This window comes from Leopardus geoffroyi, chromosome D2 (assembly GCF_018350155.1).
Source record: "Leopardus geoffroyi isolate Oge1 chromosome D2, O.geoffroyi_Oge1_pat1.0, whole genome shotgun sequence".
Classification (NCBI taxonomy): Eukaryota; Metazoa; Chordata; class Mammalia; order Carnivora; family Felidae; genus Leopardus; species Leopardus geoffroyi.
In genome coordinates, this window is record NC_059334.1 from 59,291,981 (window position 1) to 59,319,894 (window position 27,914).

Sequence of the window (27,914 nt, forward strand, 5' to 3'; positions counted from 1 at the left end):
GCTGCTTTCCCCAAAACTCCCCCTTACTGAGCCCCGCTGCCCCAACATCACTGTGAAATTGTTCCCTATGAGGGAACGGTGAGAGCTTGGAAAGAGCAGGTCCAACCCTGGCTTGTGGACTAACACCTGAATTAGTGAAGTCAGTTCTAGTTTGTACAATTTACCCTTCCTCCTCCTCAGTACAATTGTCTCTTCCCTTCCTCCCTTCTTAGACTCACTCAGAAAGGGCATGACGTTCCAGCCTCCCTTTCCTCTTCGGCTGCTGGCCATATCCCACCAAGAATCAGAACATTCCTTGTTACGTTCTGTGAGTCAGGAAGAGCAGAAACCCTGCTTTCAAGATTCTTCTACCCAGGAAACAGTATTCTGAGAAGAGTGTAAGAAAAGCCTCTACAGTTGAGTTAAGATAGTAAATAAACTGGCTACCTAGTTGAAATGTGCAAGACAGCCTTAGGAGCATGTGAAGACAACAGACAAGAATGGAGACATAAGGAAAAAATACAAATCACTGATAGTAAAATAATTTTATTTAGTTTCTTTTTTAAAAAAGGTAGCATTTCACATATAAATTTAGACTTCAAGATTACAGTGTGTATTTGCCAAAAGGAACATCCCTGCAGGAGGGATAGACTTAGAGCCTGAGCGAGCGCTGGGAAGCACACTCCACGGAGAGTTTAAGTGGAAGTAGTTTCTTTACAACTTCACAAAGCTAGTTCCCTGTTCCTCAACTCTGCCACCGGGGGGGTTGTAAGAAAACCCACATCCAACACTTCGGGGCAACGGTTTTTAGCTTATGGGAATAGGAAACATCTCTAGGAATGAAAGCACAAAGGTCAATGACCCAAATTTCCCACAATAATCATTACCTATCTGCAGCAACAATACATGACAGGTGAAGAGTTTATTCTTCTATTTCAAAGGTTCTTTGAAGGAGAGCTAGAGAACATAAAGAGAGTGTATATAATAAGCAAAAATGAAAAAAGGATTCTCTCCATATTACAAATGCCTCTCTAGTATAAGGCCCAGGGAAAAGCCCCACTCAAATCTGGGATTCCTTCCCACAGAAAGTGTTTGGCACAACCCACAAGCTGTCATGAGACTGACAGGACTGACAGCAAAAAGGTTTCTGGAAGTGGTCCCATGACTTTTCTGTCTGGCTTGAACACAGTATTCATGAAAGGTGTCTTAACAAGCTACAAACTCAGGCCTAACTATGGGGCACACTGTTTCAGGAAAGCTAATCTGAAGGGGAAAAGGCCCAGATGAAATAGGTCTCCCACAGCCACAGGCAAACTCGTAACTCACTCTGTCATCCTCTCAAGGGAGATTAAATCCCCTGGCTGCCCAGGAAGTCAGTGGAATCCTGACTTCCTAGGGAGGGTGAGAGCCAGAGAACTTTGATTTCGGAATCTCAGAGCCACGAAAAAAGGAGACAAAGATGACCAAAGATGCTTTCTAAGTTACTCTGTCCCATACTATGTAGGCTCCAGAAGAACAACATTGAGGAGAATCAGTGTGCTAGTAACCATGGCAGCCCTAGGATTCGGCCTTCAGGTAGAGGTACTGGGGCAAATAAATGTACCCCAAATCCAGTTTTACAAATAAAAACTTCCTGCAGTTATGATACAATACTGTGCAGTGAACAGCTGGGAACTGTATGCTGCTCCTATTTCCGGTTAAAGCCCTGTCCCGCTCTTGGCCAGCCAGAGCTGAGAAGTGACACATAAGAAAGGAGTGGCTAAAAGCCAGGCACCTTAGTTACAAATGGCCTGGGGCAGTGATGCAGACAGTCATCATCCAATGGAGAGGAAGCGGGGGCCCCCAGAGCTGTGGTTCAAAGCAAAGGTTTCATCTTACCCAGAACTTCAAACCAAGCTCTCTGAGCCTATTAATGCAGTAATAACTAGTGATTAGGAATCCCTGGCTGGGTGGCAAGGTACATATCTCAGCAGGCCACCAACTCAACTATAGGGAAAAAAAAGGTGCAAATAATATCAAGTAAATCATTGCTCAAGTGGAAGATCATTTCCTGGAGAACTTCAGTGGACTAGATGCTAATCACACGGATGAATGCTGGGACTGGACCCCAAAGAAAGCCTGGGCCCCAGGCGTGATTGGTCGTCTTTACACTTACCGCATCCTGACATCTTCTCTGGCCTCTTATGTCTTGAATGGCCAAGCACACATTTCCCCGGGGACCAATGTAAACATTATTCAATAGATCTCAGCTTAGAAAAACACAGCTTGTTATATAATTGATGTCTAACATTCCAGTGCAGGCAGTATCTTAGCATCAGACTTTCCCGGATTTATGAGTACCAGTTCAGAAGGGAACACACACAGGATACTTGATAAACTGTGGCTGAAGACATTTGGGTGCCAGACAGTTGGTTCTACCCTGCAATCAGTTGATAAGCCAGGGCTATCACAGGAGAGGCAGAACAGACAGAGCACAGGTTCTGTGTGAATCTGAAGAGTCATATAACCATTGTTCCCACTTAACCCCTTGGGCCACATCTTGATATGGGAGTACATTTCCACCTCTTACATCAACCTGTGCTCTCCTTGTTTTGGATGGGGCTCTCTCCAGAGGGTTCAAGAGCCTCCTTAGAGAGGAGAGAGCTTTTTCTTCCAGTCCTAACATCTGAATATTTTGAAGCACAAGAGGAGTCCATGAACATGCTAGGGATGTTGCTGCCAAAGTAGATCTTACTGTTAGAAGCAATGGCCTGGTACCTTTTGAGCTCCAGATATTCCGGGGTCAATTTGTGCTGTGTGGGGGCAAACAAGAGCAAAGGCATCAGGACACTTCAGTGCAATAATCATCTGTCTCTTTCCTTACACACATTTCCCCTACTGCTCTCCTGAACATCACTACTCGACTCTGAGTCATTGCCAATGATCTTCTCTCACTCTGAAGCGTGGCTATCACATTAACAGCTGTATTTTAGACTTGAAGTTCCTTACACAAGCTCCTGTCCTAATGTAGAGAGAAGTTGTTCATTTAAAAAAAAAAGGATTGAGGAGATGGGTTTGGGGAACAATGGTAACTAACATTTCTATAGTGACTTGGGGCCTGAAAAATGCCTTCATATATACTTTTATATTTCATCTAGCTAAGTTCAACCTAGAATTAGTCTGGAATCTCTGCAGGTTCTCTTAAGAGGACAGGTCAATGGATGAGAATGGCAGAGCTTCAAAGGGGCTAGGCTCATATCCTTATAATCAACCATTTGTGATTCTGCTTTTCTTGACCACATTCTAGAAGTGGAAAAGATCTCAAGAAATCACCTGATCTGTCCTCTTGCCTCTACTTAGAAGCTAGATGTTTAAACTGATTGTGATAGATGTTTGTCAATCACCAGATCTGTCACAGTTTTTGTTTTTAAATTAAAATCATGGTGCCAAGATGTATCCAACCAAAACCTCTCAGGGTTTGTTATTAAAACTAATTTCTAATATTCCTGGAATATACTTCCCCCAAAGCCTTTCCCTAGTAATCCTCCCCTCATTGCAAGTCCCTGGCTTGTCCTCTAGGCCAAAGCCCATCTTGACCTTCATAGTACCCCCCCCACCCAACACCTTCCACTCCCTGGGTCTACACCCTTTCCAGTTGATTCACATCCTCTGCTGAAACTGCCATCAAATATGGTCACAGTGCATAACCAAATTACCTCCTAATGCCTTATTAATATAGTATCAATATCCAAATAGCATTTTTCAAAATGGCATAAAATTGCTGTCCCTTTCAGCATAAGGCTAACCTCAAGGACAAGGTCTTGATACTTGTGCCTGGATAGCTTCTCCCATAACAGATCTGGATTGCTAGTTTTATTATTTATTTATTTGTGTTTGTTTGTTTTTTATTTTTGAAGGAGAGAGAGAGAGCACGAGTGAGGGAGGAACAGAGAGAGAGGGAGACACAGAATCTGAAGCAGGCTCCAGGCTCTGAGCTGTCAGCACAGAGCCTGATGTGGGGCTCAAACCCACAAACTGTGAGATCATGACCTGAGCCAAAGTCGGACACTTAACCAACTGAGCCACCCAGGTGCCCCTGGATTGCTAGTTTTATAAACTAAAGTTTCTTACCTTGGCTCCATCTTGACCAAATTCCATTGTTTGTTTCGATAGAGCTGTGTCTCCAATATGTTAAATTTACTTCTAAATTTATACTGGATTTCAAAGTACTGACAACTCTCACTCTATCAACCTATCATATCATGCCTTATCATTTCTTCTGAGCCCAGAGCATGTTGTTCCTTTCTAAAATGAAAGAATTTAAGACCTGTGTATACTTTAAATCTTGACTCTAATCCTTCAAACCACACCACTTTGGCAACCTCTTTCTCAACTCTTTCAACGTTCTAATCTGCAATGTCCTCTCTGCAATTAATAACTTTATCAACCTTGGTCATATTCTTCCCTTTTCAGAATACACAGGGGTTCTAGTTGCCTCTTACCAATTCCTGCTTACTAGGCCTGCATTCTCTAGACTTAAATTAACCCGAGTCTCTATACAAAAACCGTTCACCCATTTCACCCAACCTCCTACCTCCAATTGTCACATGTGAAATTCCTCACAACTAGAATATTTTTTAAATCCAGTAAACAAGCAATATTCAGTTAGGGGCATTTGGAAACGTGTGGGGGGCGGGGGGAAGAAGGTGTTGACTGTTCAAATAATCGGTGAGCACTACTGACACGTAGCAGGCAAGGGTCAGGGATGCAAAATAGTCCGTAATGCATGAGATACCCATGTCTTCAACAATGAAAAAGTTTGCCACGTCAAAATGCCAAGAAAGTTTCTGATGAGAAACACTGCACTAAACGAACTTAGCATCTATGCAAAGCTACCTGGAAAGCAACTCTGAAAGGACTTTACTCTTCTCTTGTTACTCCTGTCATTCCATGAGAAGATCCTCACTTTCCTGATTACTAAACCCTGACAGAGCAGTACAGATGGATGGTTTATAGCATTTGACCTGTGTTTATAGATTTGTCCACTATTGTCCTATCTCCCCACTTTTGCAAGGAACTACACAAAGGTCTCTCCCCATTGTGTGTGCAATATGACCTCATAAGTGATTGGTTGTTTCTGGAGAGTATGATGGTAACTACCAATCTTTGACACTGGATAAATCACCTCTATCATATTAGAGCCCCCCCACAAAGAAAAGCAAAACCCCAAACACTATATTATTAGGAGTGTGGCATGGAGAGCCAATCACCTTGTTTGAGGTGGCATATTTGTGTGCAGCGTAATACTCAGCATCTGCCTTCGCCTTCTCTCGGGCCAGGAATGCAGCATCTAGCAAGCAAAATAGAGTCAAGAGTGTTTAAAACAAAGGAAAGTTGCAATCCACTTCCTCAGCTGTGTAAGGGTTCACACACTATGTTAAGTAGGGCTCTCTTTTTCTGCTGCCTGATATTTTGATCACTTATTTTTATTCATTTATTTTTAAAGATTTCATTTTTTTTTTTAAAGTAATCTCTATACCCGACACGGGGCTCAAATTTACACCCAAAGATCCAGAGTCATATGCTCTACTGATTGAGCTAGCCAGGCACTCCTCAATCACTTACTTTAAAGGCATGTAACAACATTAGCAGTTTTCAAAACCCAGTCCCCAGACTCTTTTCCAAGGAGAATACTCTCGTCATTGTTAAAGAACTTTCAGCTCATCAGAGCCTACTTCATTTTTTATCTAAAGCTGCTCCTTCTTTTCTCTACCCATCATCACCCAAAAAGCCTCACACCCTACCCATGTCTAGGCTTCAAGTAAAACAATGAAGTCCAGACATGAAAGCTCTGCTCTATATATTGCACTGTCCCCATCCCCTCCAAACTGGATCCAGAATCAGTTAATGTAGAATGACAGGACAGGAAGCAGCAGTATACAAGCAAAAGAGGTTGAATGTCTGGTCTTCAAGACTGTGACCTCAGAACATTAGCATCTCACTATATGAAATCTAGGAGTTTGAGAGCCTTTTACGAAAACTAAGGCTGCTTTTTTCCTGGCTAAATTTTTTGTTATATTTTTGATTGACAGGTAGGAAAGAAACTAGTAGTGGTGGGGGTTTCTTATATATTCTTTACAACTGATTATAGGTAATTCTCATATTTTGTCTGCCTGAGGACAAAGTGGTAGCTAATAAGCCACAACTTAAGGACAGAAAATGAGTGATGAGTTGCCTATAGTCACAAACCAACCAAGAGCTAAACATGTAATGGTAATTAAAAAAAATCTGTCTATGAGCATAACAGGGCAGCCACTTCCTCCAGACCAGATTATTCTGTCTATGGCCTTCCCACCCACCATAATCAAGAAATCAGTCTCTGAAGCAGAGAGGCAGTTCAAGATAGTCAGAGCCTCTTTTCTCCCTGATGTACCTTCAATTTCAGAAATGCGCTTTTCAGTTTCTTTCTCCATCACCTTCTGCTGAAACCGAATTTTTGCCACTTGTGCAATCTTCTCTGCTTCTATAATTATACACAAAAAAAGATACATTCAAAAACATTTCTCTAGGTCTGGAAATACTTAGAATCAGCAGCATATAGTTTTAACACTTAGTCATATAAGGTTTTATGAGCTGTTTCATTGTTTTAAACATCCAGACTGTACACAACTCAACAGAAAAAAAGGGAATTTATTTCCTATTTCACTGTTGACAGTGCTGGTTTTGTGGGAAATGGGAGGGAATACAAAAGGTTAACAACAGTTTCAGTCCTTCATGGGATTACACAGCAGCGGTCCACAAGCTAATGGGGAAAATGATACTTCATGAAAGTACTCAGAACAAAAACAAAGCAACATAAATGCATGGCAACATAGGACCATCTTATAAAACAGCAGGAGAAAGAAGGAATAAAGATAAGTTAAACCAAGAAAGGTCTTCTGGAAAAAATCCTAAAGAAAATAATGGACATGACCTAGGAGGACATGGCAAAAGGAGTAAAGACAAGAAGAACAAACAGTCACAATGAAGAGGTCATTATGGAGCCAGCTGACAAGAGAACAAATAATTAGAATAGAAAGAAAGCTAGAAGACCTCCATCTTGAGTAATGGGCTAAAGAATTTACCTTTAATATACTCAGGATCAACTGTTGAAATTACCAAGAGGGAAATGACAAGATGAAAATATCAGAGAAGGAGAATTCTGACTGCGGTAGAACATAAAAGAGAAAGCAGGCTAATTCATCTGACACTGTGAAAACAAGTGTTGGGGGTGAACATGTTGGTTGCAGCACACAATTATAGGCAGGGAAAACCAAACACCCTCAAGTACACCAGCAGCCTAACCAAAAGATCCAGGACCAGGGAAGAAAGACTCTTATTACACTTGTAATTCAATCACTGCAATTCTTGAAGAACATTCTCAGTTCTTCTTTTCAGCCAAAGAGGATGAGTATTTTAACACATCTTATCTCTGTCCCTGGGGGAAGAGTATAATAGAAAAAAGATTTCTAAGTGTTTTCCTATTTCCAGAAGATCCGGTATCCTTTAGCATTGACGCCAGCGCATACTTCCCTATTTCCTCATTAGCATTAAATCCACTTGTATCACCCCAACTCCCAAATAGACTATGACGTTCTACTGGAAATAACAGAAGGCATTTGGAGCCTATAGCTATAACCCAGAGAATCGTGTCTCAACGTAGGGAAATAGTTGTGGTCATCCCACTTAACGCTACTCTCTGATGTGTAGAAATAAACCAATAAAGAGCATGAGTCAGGTTCTAGTTCTAGAAAAATGGTGAAATAGAGTAATGAGAAAACCCCCCAGCTAACAACACCTTAAAGTGCTAGACAAAATGTAACAATTTTTTTTAATGTGTGGCTAAGATGCTAAGAATGAGAGATCCCCAAGACACATAAGCAAAGGAAGAGTTGAGAGCTGATAGCTGATATAGGAAGAGCTGAGAACTTAGACAAGCAAGGGAGATGGACCTGGATTGTTGCCCATTCATGGCCAGGAGGTGATGCCTTGAGAACTGTATAAAACTGAGACCACTAATGGGCTTCAATTCTACTGAGACTAAAAACCTCTACCCACCAGCCCAGTGAAGAGAAGTAAGCTTGTCTCTACCTAGACACACCACAAAGACAGAGAAAAATTATAAGTAAGAAGACAAGAGGAAGCCAAACAAAAATGAAATAATATCACCACAGTGACAGAAAAAAAGTAAGTTTTGTTGGGCTTAGAACTGTAGGCTAAATTACTAATTCAAGAATGAAACAAAATCATTTCAGACTAAGGAAGAATGAGTAAGTTATCCATTCCTTAGCATTTATTGAAAAAAAAAAACAAAACAAGAGTAACAAACTAGTAGAAAAAAGAATGAATTGCCAAAAACAATGGAAAGGGAAAAAAATTAAGTAACGCCTATAGATCAAAATGGATGTTTACTGTAAGAATAAATGATAATAGTAATAATGAGGGAATAAAAAGAACATAAAACTAAAATACGAGGTAACTATGTAAAATTGAGGGATAGTGATAAGAATTAAAGCATTCCACGGTTTTAAGAGGATAGAATGATTAGCTTTAGATTCTGTCAAGTCAGGTATGTTCATTAACATTTTACAGGTAATGACTAGTTATAGAAACATTCTAGAAACAATATAAAACTTCCAATTAAGTAAAAGGAAGAAAAGAATAAAGAAAATCCAATCAATTCAATACCAATCGGAAAAGAGAAAAAAGAAGCAAAGGAAAAAAATGCGTGGTGAATAGCACAAAACTAAATGATACAAACAAATCCAAATATAGCAGTAACCACAATAAATATAAAAAGACTAAACTCACCAGTTAAAAGACAGATTCTCACATTGGATAAGATAACAAAATCCAGCTATATGCTGTTTACAAGAGACACACCTAAAACATAATGACATAGAAAAGTTGAAAGTGAAAGGATGGGAAAAGATACATCAAGAAAATAACTAACCATGAGAAATCTGGCATAGTTATAATTTCATTAGACAAAACAGATCTTAAGCCAAAAAGTGTGTCTGGGATAAAGAGGGTTATTACATAACAGGAGCAATTCTCCAGGGAGATGTAACAATCCTGAATGCTCTTAATGATACAGCTCTAAAATATGTAAAGAAAAAAAATTACAAGTCAACAAATCTACGGTCACGGTGGGAGATTTTAACACACCTCTCTCAGTAACTGATAGCTCAAGAAGGCAAAAATTAGAATACAGAAGATGTAAACAACACAACTCATAAGCCTGACTGAATGGATAAACAGAGAAAATTTGCATCCAACAAATAAAGAAAACACATTCAATCTTTTCAAGCACACAGAGAACATTTACCAAAAAAGTACCATGTACTGATAGGCCACAAAGCAAATTTCAACAAATACTTAAGAATCCATATAATAGATCATATTTTCTGACTATCATGCAATAACATTAGAAATCAATAAAAAGGTAGCCCCCTAAAAACCCAGAAATTGAAAAATATACTTTTAATACTTCATAAATGAAAGAAAAAATCACAATGGAAACATCTTACAAAAATTAAAAATGAACACCAATAAACTACATTTCAAAACACGTGAATAGAAAAAAAGAAAATATATAATCTTACATGTTTCAATCAGAAAAGACTAAAATCTAAAGAATTAAGTAATTCAAGAAGTTAGAAAAGAACCAGTGAGAAAACTCAAAAAAAGAAGTAGAAGAATAATAAAAATAAGTGTAAATAATGTAATTGAAAAGTAAGAGACAAAAGAATCAACCAAATCAAAATGCAGTTCTCTGAAAAGATGAATAGAGTATCACAGACCTCTGGCAGAAGTAATCCAGCAAAAGCGAAGGCACAAAAAACAAAACTAGGAATGAAAAGGGGCATGCACATTTGGTAGCAGATTTTAAAAATTATAAGAGAATTCTGCAAATTTATGTCCCCACTTCTGAAATTTCAGATGTGAAACAATTTTCTAGAAAAGTATAACTGCTCAAACTTAAAGAAACAAGTACCTGAACAGACCTATAGTTAGTACAGAAATTAAATCAACAGGCTAAATGTTACCACCAAAAACAAGCATATGAGAGAGCACAAACCCCACTAGACCAAGATGGTTTTTTACAAGAGTTCCATTAAACCTACAAAGAGGAGGGGCGCCTGGGTGGCGCAGTCGGTTAAGCGTCCGACTTCAGCCAGGTCACGATCTCGTGGTCTGTGAGTTCGAGCCCCGCATCGGGCTCTGGGCTGATGGCTCAGAGCCTGGAGCCTGTTTCCGATTCTGTGTCTCCCTCTCTCTCTGCCCCTCCCCCGTTCATGCTCTGTCTCTCTCTGTCCCAAAAATAAAATAAACGTTGAAAAAAAAAAAAAAAAATTAAAAAAAAAAAAAAAAAAACCTACAAAGAGGAGATAATAACATATTTTATACAAAATGTTCCAGAACACAGAAAAAAAGAATGCTCTCCAAATCATTTTGAGGCTAGTGGAACCATTAAAAGAAGAAAAAACAAACAAACAAAAAAAACCACCTGACAGTACAAGGAAAAAACTATAAGCTGAAATTTATAAAAGTAAAAATGAAGACATATAAAAGTAAAAATTTTAAAGAAATTATAAGCAAGACATATAGAGAAATGTACTGAGGTATATCTCCTATATCATGATCAAATGGGTTTATCCCAAGAAAGCAAAATAATTCAGGAAAAGAAAATCTACTAATATAATTCACCACATTAAAAGCTTTAAAAGGAAAAATTAGAAAAAATATACATAGAAAAAAATTCTAAGAGTTTTAACAGTCATTTATGATAAAAACTTCTTGGCAAGCAAGAAACAGAAACTTCATGAACCTGATAAAAGTTAGGTACAGCAAACATCACTGGGACTATTTAAAGTTAGGAACAAGACAAGAATACTTGACGCTACCTTTCTTTTCAACACTGCGCTTTAAGTCATAACCTTGAAACCAGGAAGATAAGAAGAGTAAAGAGGTATGGGACTACAAAGGAAAAACCAGAACTGTCCTGATCTGAAGATAGTTTGACTGCTCACAACAGGAGACTATTAGAAATAATAGCATTTTCAGCAAGACTACTAAACAACAACAACAAAATGAACAGCATACCTATACAAAAGCAAAAACCAGTTAGAAAAATCCTTCAAAAAAGATCCTATTTATAATGGCAAAAAGCTTGAGGAATATATAGGAATAAATCTCTAAGAAAGAAAGTGCCAAAACCTTAAGAAGAAAATTATGATACTTTTTGAAAGACACTTCTCATAAATGGAGTAATAAAACAGATTTGTAAGACTCAGTATAAGTCTGAGTAAATAAATAAACAATTTAATTAATCAATTCTCTCCAAACTGACATGTATAGGTAATGTAATTCCAATCAAACCTCAACACAGCATTTTGTAGAACCTGACCCGGTTCTAAAATTTATATGGAGGAATAAAGGGCCTAGGATATCCCAAGACATTTATAAGAATATTTAGGAAGAGTAAAGCAGAATAGTTAAGGAGAAACTTGCTCTCCCAGATAGCAAGACTTAACATAAAAAGCAACAGTAATTAAAACAAGGTAATTCTGGAGAAGGATAGACCATGAAATTAGAACAAAATAGAGACCACAGCAACAGAACAAATTATATACAGTATCTTGTTATATGATAGGTGTGGCATTAGAAAAAAGTAGAGAAAATAATGAACTTTTCAATAAATAGCCTAAAATAATTGGCTTGCTATTTGGAAAAAATAAACTGAATTCCAACGTCACACTAAACCCCAAAATAAATTCCAGATGGACTCAAGATTTAAATATGAAAAGCAAAACTTTAAACCTTTTAGAATAAAATTATTACTTTGGGGTTGGAAAGAATTCTTAAACAGGATAGAAAAAGCACAAATCAGAATGGAAAAGACTGATGAATTTGATCACATGAAAATTAAATATATATGAATGTCAAACACATCATAGAGTTCAAAGGCCACAAAGTGAGAGAAGATATTTCCAATGCATAAATCTGGGAAAGGATTAATATCCAGAAGATACAAAGAACTTCTATATATCAGTCCAAAAAAAGTAATCAAATGGGCTAATAATATATTAACAAGCAATTCACATACAAAAAAAGAAACCTGAATGGCCAATAAACAATATTCAACTTTACTAGTTATCAGAGAACTACAAACTGAAATTACATGATACATGTCCACCAGCAAACTGACATAAAATTTAAAAGGTCTAATGACTCCAAGAGTTGAGGAGGATATGCAGAAATGGGAATCAATTATGGCAGCAAATGAACCGGAACTCAAACCCTGCTGAAGAGAAGGTAAAATGGTAGAAACACCACTGGAGAGCAATTTGGCAATACCGTATGTTATAAATTTGAAGATGTATGTACCCTATGACCCAGCAATTCGACTTGGAGGTATTCCAGAGTAGTGCTTCTTCAACTACCTATGGAAGGAACAGCACCCTCCCCCCCTTTTCTGTATTTCAATTTGTTAGGAAACAATATTTTATAAATTATAATAAAAATTAATTACTTGGAAATTTATTAAAAACAAAAACACAGGGTCCAGTTTTTTATCATTAGACATAAAATTACTATATAATACTATAAGAATTTCTAAGCACTCATTGTCAATTTCTGTCATCTCATTATGGATCAGAAACAAAAAGCCGATGATACAGGGCAGTGACCAACACTACATGTTGAGGAGCACCATCACAGGAAAACTCCAAATATGTGCACAAAGACACATGGACACTGGCGTTACTGCGGCACTGCTCATAGTAAGGAAAAACTAGAAACTACCTAACTCTTCAACAGTAATTCATCAGAATGAACTGAGGTCCACTCATAGAATGAATGCACAGCAGTTAAAAATAACCAGATCTAGGGGCGCCTGGGTGGCGCAGTCGGTTAAGCGTCCGACTTCAGCCAGGTCATGATCTCGCGGTCCGTGAGTTCGAGCCCCGCGTCGGGCTCTGGGCTGATGGCTCAGAGCCTGGAGCCTGTTTCCGATTCTGTGTCTCCCTCTCTCTCTCTGCCCCTCCCCCGTTCATGCTCTGTCTCTCTCTGTCCCAAAAATAAATAAACGTTGGGGAAAAAAAAAAAAAAAAAACCAGATCTACACATACCAATATGAATAAAACTCAAACGATGTTGGTACAATAAAGGCAAGCTGTGAAATAAAAGGTAGAGTCTGATACCATTTTTAGGGTTTAAAACAATCCTATGAATTATTATTACATAGTTATAATAAAAATATAAAAATATGGACAGAAAGATTACACAAGCTTTAGAGCAGAAGCTACTCAGAGAAGATGGGTCAAGAAATAGGACCAGGTAAGAGAACACAGGGGGCTTCCAACAGATATATAAATTTATTTTGAAAGAAAGTATGACCTGAAGGGATGTGGCAAACACTAAGCCTTCATTTTATTATTCTCTGTACATTTCTGCATATTTGAAATAGTTTACAAAACACCTCTTAAACTTTCAGCATCCCAAGGAACAAACAACTGACAGCCTAAGAGGTCAGTCCAATACACAGTCTCCTTGAGTGTTTGGGAAGCCTCTGTGATTCAAATAAGGTGTAAGCAATCCCGCCGTACTGTCGGAGAGGGCAACATCTAGCCATCCAGATAAAACTAGGTACATGTCAACAGCAAGGATGCATGCTATAAACATGAGCTTTGGCCAAAAAACTTCCCATTCGTAAATTGTATGAACAAAAACTCTACCCCACAGAGGCCAGCGTTGCCCAAAAACCCTATCCATTTTCCTTGTCCTTGAAAAAAGTAGCAGTAGCAGCCACACATGGTCGCGAGCCAAACCACTTCATTAAGTACTGGCACCATCAGGTTTTAAAGGCTGTAGGGCATCTGAATGTACAAAAGAGTTTCCAGAATTCTCCACTATGTATGATGCAATCTTATTTGATCCCATCAATATCCATCATCAGACTGACAAAGAACAGGACAAACTCGTAACACATGTACTTTAGAAACAACCAATTCAGAAAGAAATCAAAGTACCTATAACAGCCTTTTTCCTCTCTGTCTCAGCTTCTTTCTCCACAACCTTTTGTTTCTGTGCAGCTATAAGAAGTTTTGTCTTTTCAGCCTCCCTGTGAAGCAAAATATTATAAAAATTAGAAATGATGTGCAGTCACAGGCAGTAATTCTGACTCTATGGTGGGTCAGAGAACCATTTCAACACGAACTTTCTGATCCACTATGGTGCCAAGAGAGGTGTTACTTTATTTTACTTATAATAAATCTGAGGCTGAAAGGTTAAATGATTTGCCCAATGTCACCCAGATATAGGCATCAAATTTATACATCTGAGTTTAGTCTGACCTTTTCCTCTAACTGTATCATGGAAAGGCCTGTGATCTGGAAGTACCCGGAGTATATAAATGGTTCTTTTACTGTTAGGCCTCCAGCTAGCCCATACAGCACTCTGGGCCAAATAGCAAAATGCAACAACCTCTGGGCAGACGCAGTCCCCTCAGGTACATGGTCTGACAAGCAGAATGGAGCTAGATTTCAGCCCCTCCTCAGGCACTCTTTTGCAGTGGCCCTGCTTGTTGTATGGAAGACATAATTAGGTGGCAGTTATTAGGCAGTGAACTAGTGCTCAATGTAAAGAAGACTTTTCTGAGAACCTGAGTGTTCTAATAATGGAAATGGCTGGCCTATCACTAAGCATGTACAAGTGGTGATTGGGTGACCACATGGCAGAAAAAGTATAAAAAAGACTACTATTAGGTGGAAGGTTAGATCTCAAGGTGGCTTTTAATTCTGGGATTTCAATAGTCTACAAAATTAGAAAGATCCAGATTTATCTGAAAAGTAACTCCAAGAGTTTCCCTAAAACATTTCCCCCCAAAGATCTCTTCTTTCCTCCTGCCCAAATTGATAAAGACATAAAATGGCATTCTGGATACTACAAATTATTTGAGGGCAGAGAACATACAGTCTTCACGTTTCCATCACTAGAAGCTATCATGTTGAGAGCCTAAGGCATCCTGAGCCTTCAATTAAAAAAATTTTTTATACCAATGGATCAGACTCATGATCTACCCAGCCTGGCACTCTGCTTTATAGCTTCAAAAAAGAAGTTCCTTTTCTACAAATGAAAAGAGAAAATAAAACTCGGCATAATAAAAGACACAGACTCGGGAACAGTAAGGACTCAACCGTATATTACCCCAGGAAGAAGTATTATTACTTCTTGGATCCCCTATACTTATACAATCTGTTGTATTCTTGACTTGTGCAGTTATTTTTCCAGCATTTCATATTTTTCCTCTTCAAATACCAGCCAAATTTCCTAAAGACTTTTGTTTCTTCTTTTCACTACCTGTCACACAAGAATAATACTGCCATTTCAACTACAATAGGTATTCCCCTAATGTGGATCTTCAGAACACTTAGAAATTAATTTCATGTCAAGCAAGTAACTTCTCATTCCCAGTCAGCCCTGGACACATAAAAGAGAAGACTACCAGGAGTCAATTAAGGCAAAGCTTCCCCAAAGCAAATTATAAAGATCTAGGTGTCATTTTGGATACACAACCACATAAAATGAACATCAAACTTTATGCCAATAAAGTGTTTCTATTCTTACCATTACAACACAGTAACACAATACAGGCACTCCCTTCAACCTTACCAGCCAGGACTCCTTCTCTTCTCTATTAGTATTTAATTCAAGATAATCATGTCCAAATTACAATTCCTTAGCTTTCCAACAATAGCTCTATAGCAAACTGCATACTTAGCCTCTAACGCTGCTCCTGAAATGTTCATATATAAAGGGAAAACTCATAATAATCTAGTGAATTAAGACACAAGAATAGATAATATTATTAGAATTAAAGAATGGAAAATAGATATACACCCCACCCCAGAGTGTAATATCTCATATAGAAATTTTCTCTACACTGGTATATTAATAAGTAGACAGCCCTAAAAAAAAATGTTGGGCTCCCAAGCATATTACTCACATTAACTCAAAATTTCTTCTTATGGCTTCTGGGATTTTGGGTTTTGTAACACGCACAGCCTAAAAAATAAAAGTGAAAAGCCAAAGTATATTTGAAAAATAAATCTTCAAACTAAATCTACAGAAAAGCTCCTCATATGAAAGTAATAAAGCAACTATGACATAGCTGCCTACTAACACGTGTGGAGATTCCACTAGAAAATCTGTTTTTCATGCCATCACACCAAGAATCAAAGATACTCTGCTTTTTACTTCCTTAAAAAAAAAAAAAAATGCTTGGCTACAGGAAAAACCACTCTATCCACTGAGGAAATAAACTCCTTAAGGGAAAAGGTTCTCCCTTAAAAGACCTCCACAAAGCTCTTCAGTTGGATACTTTTGTTTCCTTTCCAGGCTTGCCAACCAAAGAAACACAAGGAAGGCAAAATTCCAAGATTTAAATTGTAAAGTAGGAAACAGTCAACAACAAAAATAAAAGCAAACAAAATTCAGGTCAGTATATGCAACTTAGTAACAGTAGACAATAAACATATTTACTGTTTCTTAAACCTGTAATCACTCAGTACTGGCTATACAGAAACAGTCCAAAGCTGAAGGAAAACAAATACCAGTTAACAGCTTACATTCTTTCTTGCCAGGAGCTCACTTAGAACAAAGTCTACTTGTCTTTTTTAGACATTGTTTACTAGACACTTTGTTTCCCTAACCGTAGTGTACTTTGACATTAATTAAGATTATCTATTTGGGAACTGCAGCTTTTTGAAGGCTGACTTCTCCATCAGAAAACTGATCTTTCAAAAGCTTTTGATTTAACTAGTTAAACAACTCCCCGCCCCCCCCCCCCCCACATTACAAACACACACAACAAACTCCTGATGCGAAGTTTCAATTTCCCTCTGAAAACTGGCTAACCTTAAACAAAGCCTCTATGCACATAACCTTCTTTTAAAAGCCTTTTAAAAAGACTTAAAAACTTTTAAGCAACGCAGCCTTTCCAACATGTGAGAGAACAGTCAAATCTGTGAAAAATTTGAGAGCTATCATAACTAAATACAAGAATTAGTGAAACGGAGTAAGAAGCTGGGGACTCTAGTGAGGAAACTCATTATGTGCTGAAGGTGGGGCATATGAGGCCCTGAGGAACAACGCACAGAGATACCCAGAAGACAAAAATTCCTAACAAGCATTTGTGAGAGATGCCAGATTTCACGATGTGACTACCAGAACACAAATGACTTCCAGTAGGTTTTAATATGATCCAGGAGGAAGCACTATCATTTTGCATTTAATTAAGAAACTGGCCATATATTTTTAGTCTTTTTTTTTTTAATGTTTATTTATTTTTGAAAGAGTGTGAGCAGGGGAGGGGCAGAGAGAGAGAGGGAGACAGAGGATCCAAAGTGGGCTCTGTGCAGAGAACCCGATGTGGGGCTCAAACTCACAAACCATGAGATCATGACCTGAGCTGAAGTTAGACGCTCAACCAACTGAACCACCCGAGCGCCCCAGGTTTGTTTTTTAAAAAGCATAAAATGGGACTGTCTTCTGAAGATTTCTATTTTGCTGTATGAGGGAGGCTGAAGAACATACTACATGCTTGCCAATCTTGGGAATCTCATAATTTTCAAGTATGTGTAAAGTAAGCACCCACTGTAACAGGTAACATAAGTTATCATAACAGACTTAAAAAATAAAATGACAACATATTCCAAAACAATGCCCAAAACACACACACACACACACACACACACACACACACACACACACACACACAGTAAGTAAGTGGAGAGGGGAAAAAAGCTAATGAAATGAATATATCTGAAAGTGACCACTGGGGTATAAACATGTATTTTATTTTATTTATTTTTTAAATGTTTATTTTTGAGAGAGAGAGAGAGAGCATGAGCAAAGCGGGGAAGGAGCAGAGAGAGAGGGGGACAGAGGATCCAAAAGAGGCTCTGTGCTGACAGTAGAGAGCCCGATGCAGGGCTCGAACTCCCAAACTGTGAGATCATGACCTGAGCCGAAGTCAGACGCTTACCCGACTGAGCCACCAAGGTGCCCCTAAGCATATATTTTAAATGGAAAGCCAGCATATAATATAGTCACTCTCTTACATAAGAAAAAAAATATTTAAAAAATATCAAAGACACATATTTTCACCACTCAAATTTGCCACAGCAGTTGTTCAAGAAGAAAAAAGTATAAATACAGACAAGGGAAAAATTAAATACTGATTATTACAGAGAATGCTTGTAAGTATTAACTGGGTGCCTCATCTGTGCCAAGTACTGTTTGTTCCAGGCACTATGAATACAGCAATGAACAAGGTGAGACTGCTCTCATGAAATTGAAATTTTTAAGGGGAGAAAACACAATAGATAACAACAAAAAGCAAATAAATGAATAAAAAAGTTTCAGATAGCTATGAGTGTCATGTGAAGAATTAAAATAGGATGACTCGGAGACTGGGAAACACTAGGTTGTGGAGGGGAAAATTAAGATTTTTATTTTGGCATAATTATATAAATAAAAATCTAAGGAAATTCATAGTTTCAGTCAAGTAAGATATATAGGTCTAAAGATCTGTTGTAGAACATCGCACATACTGTCAATAATGTATTGTGCACTTAAAAATTTAAGAGGGTAGATTTTGTGTTAAATGTTTATACTACATACACAACAAACAAATTCAAGGAAATTAACCAAAAAACTTTATTAGAGACAGTGAAGTCAATAAACTAGTAGATACACAATAAATTCACCAAGAATCATTTGGATTCCTCAATGCTTACGCAAAAAGAAACAACATATTTAATAGCATTAAAATTCAGTAAATCCATGAGTATTAATTTAATTTGGGATATGGGTTTCTCACCTAGGTCAGAAATTCTAAAAGAAACAAAAGTGATGATATGCCTAAGTAAAACCATAAACTGTGTTCCTAATTTTAAACTTATATGCCAATTTAGATACCTGATATAGCTTGAAAATATCAATAATGAAAACTTATCTGGAAGAATAAGCTGGCAGAAATATCAAAGGCCACTATTTTTGAAAAGATAATATATCTTACGAGATTTTAAAAGTGAATAAAAAGTTGAATTATCATAACAGACAGTAATGTGTTAAAGAAGGAAGGCTGACAAATAGCCTGGAAGATCTGAAAAAGCATTCCAGCTCTCGTAAGAAACTTAAAAAAAAAAATTTTTTTAATGTTTATTTATTTCTGAGAGAGAGAGAGAGACAGAGAGACAGAGAGAGAGAGAGACAGAGCATGAGTGGGGGAGGAGTAGAGAGAGAGGGAGACACAGAAATCAGAAGCAGGCTCCAGGCTCTGAGCTGTCAGCACAGAGCCCGACTCGGGGGATCATGACCTGAGCCAAAGTCGGTTGGGTCGCTCAACCGACTGAGCCACCCAGGTGCCCCTCGTAAGAAACTTTTATGACAACATTAAGCAACCAAAACAATGAAGATCTTGATCAACCAGTTTAAAAACGTATTACAAAGCGACATTTTTTTCATTCAGTGACTGGTTTTATAAAAACAAATAAATGTAACTAAATTTGAAAGATCTTTCTCACTGCTATGCAGAAAATGACGTAAAGGTAAAAGTGAAAGTGCGGCAACATGAGAGGAGGTGAGATGGTGAGAGATAGTGACTTGGCTTAATGAGGTGGCAGTGAAGATGGAGGAGTGAACAGTTTTATGGATTTTGGTGGTAAAATCAGCAGGATATGGGGTCTGATTAGATGCCAAGGATGAGAGCATTGTCAAAGATGCCTCCCACATGTCTAGATTTGTCTGAAGAGAAAGAGGGGTCATTACTAACAAGATGGAAAAAAATAAGGCAGAAACAGATTTGATGGGAAAAAGTTTAGGGCTGAAAATTAATGAAGGAATAGGAAATGGAAAGATCAATGGAATAAAGTCCAAAAAAACAGTACAACATAATAGGATTCAGCAGGCAATACAAATGGTATTTCAAACAAGGGAGGGGAGATGGAGGCATAAATTATTCAGTAATTCTTGTTGCTACCAAATTGGGGGACAGAGAATTGGAACCCTACCTCACAACTGACATCACAATGGATTCCAAATGAATTAAAGATTTTAATCTATTTTTTTTAATTTATTTATTTTTGAAAGACAGAGTGTGAATGGGGGAGGGGCAGAGAGAGACAGACAGAATCTGAAGCAGGCTCCAGGCTCTGAGCTGTCAGCACAGAGCCTGATGTGGGGCTCAAAGAACCGTGATATCATGACCTGAGCTGAAGTCGGACACTAAACTGACGGAGCCACCCAAGCGCCCCTTTATTTTTGAGAGAGGGAGAGAGAGAATGCGAGCGGGGGAGGGCTACAGTGAGAGGGAGACAGAGGATCCAAAGCAGGCTCTGTGCTAACAGCAGATAGCCTGATGACACGGGGCTCGAACTCATGAACCTTGAGATCACGACCTGAGCCAAAGTCAGATGCTTAACCAACTGAGCCACCCAGGTGCCCAAAGATTTAAATCTAAAAACACAACTGTAAAAGCAGAGAAAAATGTGGTAATTTCCAATTTTATTTAAATTTCTATATTATAAAGTGGGGAAAGTGGCTTAAAGTACGCCAGCACTGCAAAAAACCATAAAGGAAAAAATACTAAAATTACTACATAAGTTTAAAGCTTCAGAATTGCCAGGGGGGAGGGAGGTGGAAATTAAATGGTAAAAAAAAACAAACAAAAACAAAACAAAAAAAAAACTCGGAGAAATGTTTCCCATGCATTTAAGAGTTGTAATAACTAACATAATTCACAAATGAAACACAAATGGCCAAAAAATATCCTAGGGCATTCAACCTCAATAATTAATAGAAAATACCAGAATAATTTCTCTGAAAGGATGGAGAGTGGGCATGCATCTGTTTTTGAGTACACTCACAATCTAATGTGTAGGAAACTACAGCTCACCAACACTAATGATGACAGATGTAAGATACTAAAATTTTTTGAAAGGCCATTTGGCAATATGTATCAAAAGGCCTCCAAACAGGGCATATAGTTTGACTCATCAATCCTACACTTAACTTAATAATTTGTTTAAGGAGCATACTTTTTGGGGATGAGCACTGGGTATCATATGTAAAAGATAAATCACTGGGTTCTACTCCTGAAGCCAAAACTACACTGTATGTCAACCAACTTGAATTTAAATTAAAAATAAATAAATAAATAAATAAACTAGGAAAAAAAAAAAAGAATCTATTGTAAGGGAAGGATTGTAGAACCCTATCATTGCAACGTGTGCGACAGTAAAAATTGGAACCACAGACTAATTAAATAAAGCCATTAAAGGTGATGATGTAGTGAATCTATATTTTTTACTTGAAAAGATGCTTATAGGGGCGCCTGGGTGGCGCAGTCGGTTAAGCGTCCGACTTCAGCCAGGTCACGATCTCGCGGTCCGTGAGTTCGAGCCCCGCGTCGGGCTCTGGGCTGATGGCTCAGAGCCTGGAGCCTGTTTCCGATTCTGTGTCTCCCTCTCTCTCTGCCCCTCCCCCGTTCATGCTGTGTCTCTCTCTGTCCCAAAAATAAATAAACGTTGAAAAAAAAAAAAAAATTAAAAAAAAAAAAAAAAAAGAAAAGATGCTTATATATACTGTTAGTGAAAAAAGCAGCTATGGTATGATTCCACTTTAACATTATTTATACCTATAAACAAATATACGCTCCTCTAGATTAAGAAGAATCTAAAAAAATACAACTGTTATCTCTGCAATGGTATGACTATGGGTAAATTTCATTTTATTATTCATCTTTTTCCCAATACCTAATTTCTTTACAACACACAGAACACGTTTGTATAAAAATATTCAGAATATACAAAATACAACGACAAATCAGTAAGAAAATTAAAACAATACAACAGAAAAGTGGGCAAAGGATATGAATAGGCAATTGACACAATAGCCAAAGAAAAAAAATCAAAAGATGCTCAACTTCATTAATAACTAAAGAAATGCAAATCAAAGAGAGATAGAACATCACTCCATACAGCAAAAATTACCATATCTAATTGCTTCAAATGCTTGTGAGGTTTACGTAGAAACAAGTATGCACATATATTGTTAGTAAAAATAAAGATTTATACAGGGTTTTGAAAGATAATTCGTACATAACAAGGAGATGTGTCAAGAATGTTCACTACCCTATTGTTTATTAATAGCAAAAAATTGGCAACAACAGAGAACTAATTATGTAATACAAGGCAAAGAATTCTAGGCAGCTGTTAAGAATGAGCTACATCTCCCAAGTAACAACCCAAGCAGAATCTAAGAATCTGTCACATTCATATTTTTTATCTTTATTTTTTTTTTTTTTTGTATTTTTTTACCTTTAAAATTGAAAAGCAACTCCAGCCACAACTGAATGGACAACCAAGAGGATTTTATGAAGTTAGCTGTGGACTTTTCAAATGACCTCTTAACTTTGGCAACACCCCCTCAGGCACCAGTCGGAGATAATGGCACAGCGTGAATGGGAAAAGGGAAAACCCTCACCACCTTTCCAGTCTTGTTTCTGAGCTCACATATGATCACTCACAGTGAAGGTACATTCTCAGTGGTGTGACACTTCAGACATGTGACACCAAAAAAAGTTTTCTCTTTAGCTGCAGTAACATTCGTCACCACAATAGCAGATCTCCTAGAAACTCTAAGAAAGGACACTAGAGAAGCCATATTACCATTTCTCAGGTAATCCAGATCTACAGCAACACCTTTTAACGTTATTGACCATGACCACAGTAAGACATGTATTTTACAGTGACACCCAATATGAACACCTACACACTTAAATAAAAAAAAATTCACAGAATGACAAACTTAGTACATGTCATGTGCTCTGATTTCTTTTCCTCTTCAATTTCATTTTATTTACAATGCTGGTCATGATCCACTAAAATTGATTTTAAAATCTACTTATGGATTTCAACCCAGTCTGAAAATATACTGACCCACAAAAGCAGGCATATAATCTCTCACCATTCTATCTCCTAATACCACAGCCGCCAGCACCACGACCACCAAATTCACCTGCTATGTTACTTTCATTCAGGCCATGCTACCCACTTGAAATACCTTCCTTATTCCTCCCCCCCATATAAATCCTGATAATTCTTCCATTCCCATCTAAAATCCCAACTCAATCATAGTCGTTTCCAGGCAGACTCTCTTGAAATGTTCTGTAACTCTAAACTCTTACAGCAATAATCATCCAATCAATATATCAATTAATCATACATGACATCTATTTTGATAGAATTATTATTCAAATTTTATATCTGAAATCCTTGTTCAAAATCTTACTGAGACTAAAGCCTTACTCTTACACTGATTTATCACCATTATTGTATCTTAATAATGCCTCACATACAAGCGGTGCACGGATTTCATTTCCTTGTAAGAGTCTCTCAGCTTATCTGTTCCTTCTAAGAGTTCAGAAGAAAATGACACCCAGGGTAAGCTACAAGACTATTTTACTTTGCAGAGACCTAAAGTCAAAGTGAGAAAGCTATTCTATAAAATACCTTAGCGCTTCAATTCAATAACTGCTGAATAAACAATGTCCAATGAAAGAACAATTAAATTCAAAGCCCTCAAAATTCCTAGAGATTTTCCCTAAGAAAAGGGCTTACCTGTATGGTGAGGCCTGGAGCCATGATGTTCAAATCTTTCTGCAGAGCTTGCTTCAGATTTTCATCTATTTGATCTGTTTTTGAGGCCAAGAACAACAATTCTCAGGATACTCAAAAAATATTTTTTTCATTGTATTAACACTGAAAAAAATCCAATCACTATTAGACCTAAAGTTTCCATGGTACTGTTCTTTTGTAAAGCTTAAACCACTGTACATATATATGAAAACAAAACTACCTACATATTATAAATGTATAAATTATTACATATATTTAAAACTTATATTTAATTTTCCTTTTGTATAGGAGAAAACGTGAAGAACTGTCAAACAAAGAAATTAAGGAAGAAAGATGATAAACAGGTTGTTTATCCAATAAATGGAGACTCTAAGTCTCTAATATCTTAATTCAGTGTTGTTACTTAATATGTGTCCTGATTATCATAAAAACCAAATTCCTATCCTCAATCCTTAACCCGAATCTCCAAATAAATAAATTTCATTTCCATGGACCTCTGCCCATTATTTTGGATTTAAAAAGGGTGCCTGGGTGGCTCAGCAGGTTAAATCTCTGACTTCAGCTCAGGTTATGATCTTGCGGTTTGTGGGTTTGAACCCCGTGTCAGGCTTTGTGCTGGCAGCTCAGAGCCTGGAGCCTGCTTCAGATTCTGTGTCTCTTGCTCTCTCTCTGTCCCCCCCCTGCTCATGCTCTGTCTCGCCCCGTGTCTCAACAATAAATAAATGTCTAAAAAAAATTTTTTTTAAATAAAAAGGGAGGGGGGAGAGTTCACAGGAAGGTCTTTGAAGTATACAAGAATGGACAATAAAGCTATCACTTCACTTGGCTTTTTAACTTATAAATTTTCTACCTCAATAGTACTCTCACCATTATTAAAATGACCAGTGATGTGACAAATCAGGACAGTTGTCTCATACATCTAGTAGTTGTGAATCATCAATGAGGGATCAATTGGTAGATCTCTAAAATGATTAACCATCCCTATGCCTGCCTGTAAGAAATTCACTAAGAATTCCAAGAGGGAGAAGTGAGCAACCAACAGCAACAACCCAATCACGGGTCACAGCTTTCACTATCACAAATGAAAAGTAACTTGTGCAGAAAAGAGTTAACATAGCAGTCCTGAAGCTGTGATCCTTAGAAAGGCTTGTCTGTAAGTTGGCCTTTGGCTGTCACCTGGGAACTTGAATTTGGAAAGGATTTCCACTATTCCAGGAACTGGTAAGAATGACTCACTGTGCCTAAACTGTTTATACAACCAATGTGGTTTACGCTGAACATGTGCCTTCCTTCTGGGAGTCTGGAATTTTGTTATGTACTAGGCAGAGGATGCCTATATGTTAGCTTCCAATAAAAATTCTGGGCAGTAAGTATCTAATGAGCTTCCCTAGCAGACAACATTTCATATGTGTTGTCACCGTTTAATACCAAAGTGTATCCTTGCATGACTCCACTGGGAGAAGATTCTTGGAAGCTTGTGCCTGGCTTCCTCTGGATTTTACTTTGTATAATTTTTGCTATAATACATCTTAGGTGAGAGCAGAACATATATTGAGTCCTGTCAGTCTTCCTAGCAAATCATCAAACATGGGGGTGGGTCTTGGGAAACACCAAGAAACAGACTTCTACTAAATTTCCCCAAATTATCTATTAAAATAACAACAAAGCTAATTTTCACTAAATTATCATAGTAAAAAAACAGAATATAGTCTATAAATAATGATCTGTTTCTAATCTCTATCAAGTTATACATAGTGCATTTCAGAAAATGGTTCTCATTCTTAAAATATCTTTTGAGTAACTATTTGCTTAATTTAATGATAAGAAATTTTAAACTTCAGATAAAGAATATTTTAAAGACAAATGCTCTATTATAAATTCAGAAGAAATGCTGAAATAACATAATGTTTACTAATATTGTTATAGCGTCCACAGAGTTGACTAAGATTTCCAACTAATCATTCACATATTTAAAACAAATAAGACACTCACCAAACAATTCAATGTAAACTTCTTGAAGTGTATGGGCACTGCAAAACTGGTTCAGTTCATGGTGGATTTTATTGAAGATTAAGGTCTTGTCATAATCTGCAGTGTAGTTCCTCACGATATCAAACACTGAAGGAGAGGTACAATCCATTTTTACCCATGTACCTTCTAATTCAGCCAAGGTAAAAGTTATAATATACATGAGAAAAAGTGACAACAGAATAGTGAAAACATGAAATACAATTCACAAACATTGAGCATTTCTTGTGCTGAATTTTCCAGATATTACTACATTTGCAATTCTAATGGGCAAATTTTGAATTCCATACTAAGAAGAGTCTACATTATCTTGGAGGTAATAAGGAACTGTCAAAATTTTCAAACAAGGGCATGACACAATCACATTTGTACTGTGGCAGCAGTGTGAAGATGAACTGTGGGGCAGGGCAAGTATAAGGCAACTACTGCAAAGCAAAAGTTTAGCTAAGAGGTAAAGAGGGCCTGAATCAATTGAAGAACAGTGGAAATAAAAGAAGGAAGCAGCTGCAAACGACCATTTTGGAAAGGTGATTTTTTGTTTTTCCTCAGATTTTTATTTAAATTCTAGTTAGATAACATATAGTGTAAGGTAAGTTCCAGGAGTAGAATTTAGAGATTCATCACTTACATATAACACACAGTGCTCAAGTGCCTTCCTTAGTACCCATTCCTCATGTAGCCCATCTCCTCCCCAACCAAAAGGTAGTTTTTAAAGGCTGTAAAAAGATACCAGGCTCAAAGGAGAAGAAGCAAACGTTCACTAGGCCAGGCTTTGTATCAGGGAATTTATGTACATTACCACTTAATTTCCACAAAAAACCCCTCCAAATTTTGCATAATAGGAAACAGAATTTCAAAAATGTGCCTAAGGGCACATACTAGATCACACCAGATCCATACTCTACCTATTAAAACATTGCTTTCTTCCTTCAGACCCAAAGACTAGTTCTACTGGCTTTCCCATGGAGGATATCAGGTATAACTGGATTCCAGATCACAACTGATAGGCCATCAATAAATACCTGCTGACTAACTCATTTGCTTGGTCATTACCAAATGAACTGTTGATTCAACCGTTTCCTTATCTCTGGTTAGAGAACCAGCAATAAATTCCCTTCGTCTATTTTTCCAATCATAATCCATTCCACTGATTTGTAACCAGGGAAAGTAGATGGAAAAAAAAAGACAAGGAAAATAATCACTGAAAAATATAATCCAAATCCACTTGACAAGTAATACAGCTTGCTCTCTACTCTGAAATTCTTTTACTATTTGTGCCTGTACCAGTGCCATGAAATTTAGCATGACCTTATATTCCAACATACATAAATACATACATACATCTATGTATATATGTGTGCTGGTATCATGTCTTCTGAAGTACAATAAAAAAACCCTTAGGGAAAAGGCTCTAACTCCACCTTTTTAAGCTGTTTTTGTCAAACACAGTATCCTGTACGTATCAACATACATGCAAATTTTAATAAAAAGGATCAAGATAAAATGGCAGATCTTTCAAATGAAAGCAGAGTCTCAAACAGACCCACATACACCTGTGTTCATAGAAGTATCATTCACAATAGCTACAATGTGGAAGCACTCCAAGTTTCCATCAATGGATAAGTGGACAAACAAAATGTGGTATATACACAAAGTATTATTCAGCCTTAGAAAAAAAGGAAATTGTGACACATGTTACAACATTGACGAACCTTGAGGACATTATGCTAAGTGCATAAGCCAGTCACAAAAAGACAAATACTATGGTTCCACTTATTATAAGGTACTTAAGAGTAGGCAAAATCATAGAGACAGAAAACAGAACAGTAGGTGCCAGGGGCTGGGGAGAGAGGGAAATGGGAGTTAATGTTTAATGGGTAGTTTCATTTTTGCAAGATGAAAAGAGGTAGATGGCGTTAATGGTTGCACAACAATGTGAATTTTTTTTTTTAAGGTTTTATTTTTAAGTAATCTCTACACCCACTGTGGGGCTTGAACTTATAACCCTTAGATCAAGAGTCACATGCTCTATGAACTGAGCCTGCCAGGCACCCCAGTGAATGTATTTAATACCACTGAACCGTACACTGAAAAATACTTGAGACTGTAAATTTTAAGTTATATGTATCTTACCACAATAAAAAAAAAAAAAAAAAGTTGGGGGAAAAAAATCAAACTTAAAAA

At 37.4% G+C, this 27,914-nt stretch overlaps 1 protein-coding gene across 1 annotated transcript in view; it reads right to left on the reverse strand.

Annotated features, from left to right (window-relative positions):
* Nucleotides 1-509: 509 nt before the first annotated feature.
* ERLIN1 (ER lipid raft associated 1) overlaps nt 510-27,914 on the reverse strand; it is a 36,485-nt gene continuing 9,080 nt past the window's right edge. Inside the window, 8 exon segments of the mRNA XM_045438566.1 lie at nt 510-2,611; nt 2,613-2,771; nt 5,229-5,308; nt 6,392-6,481; nt 14,031-14,122; nt 16,007-16,065; nt 23,685-23,758; nt 25,695-25,820. Of these exon segments, the coding sequence (XP_045294522.1) occupies nt 2,426-2,611; nt 2,613-2,771; nt 5,229-5,308; nt 6,392-6,481; nt 14,031-14,122; nt 16,007-16,065; nt 23,685-23,758; nt 25,695-25,820 (866 nt within the window). The 3' untranslated portion in view covers nt 510-2,425.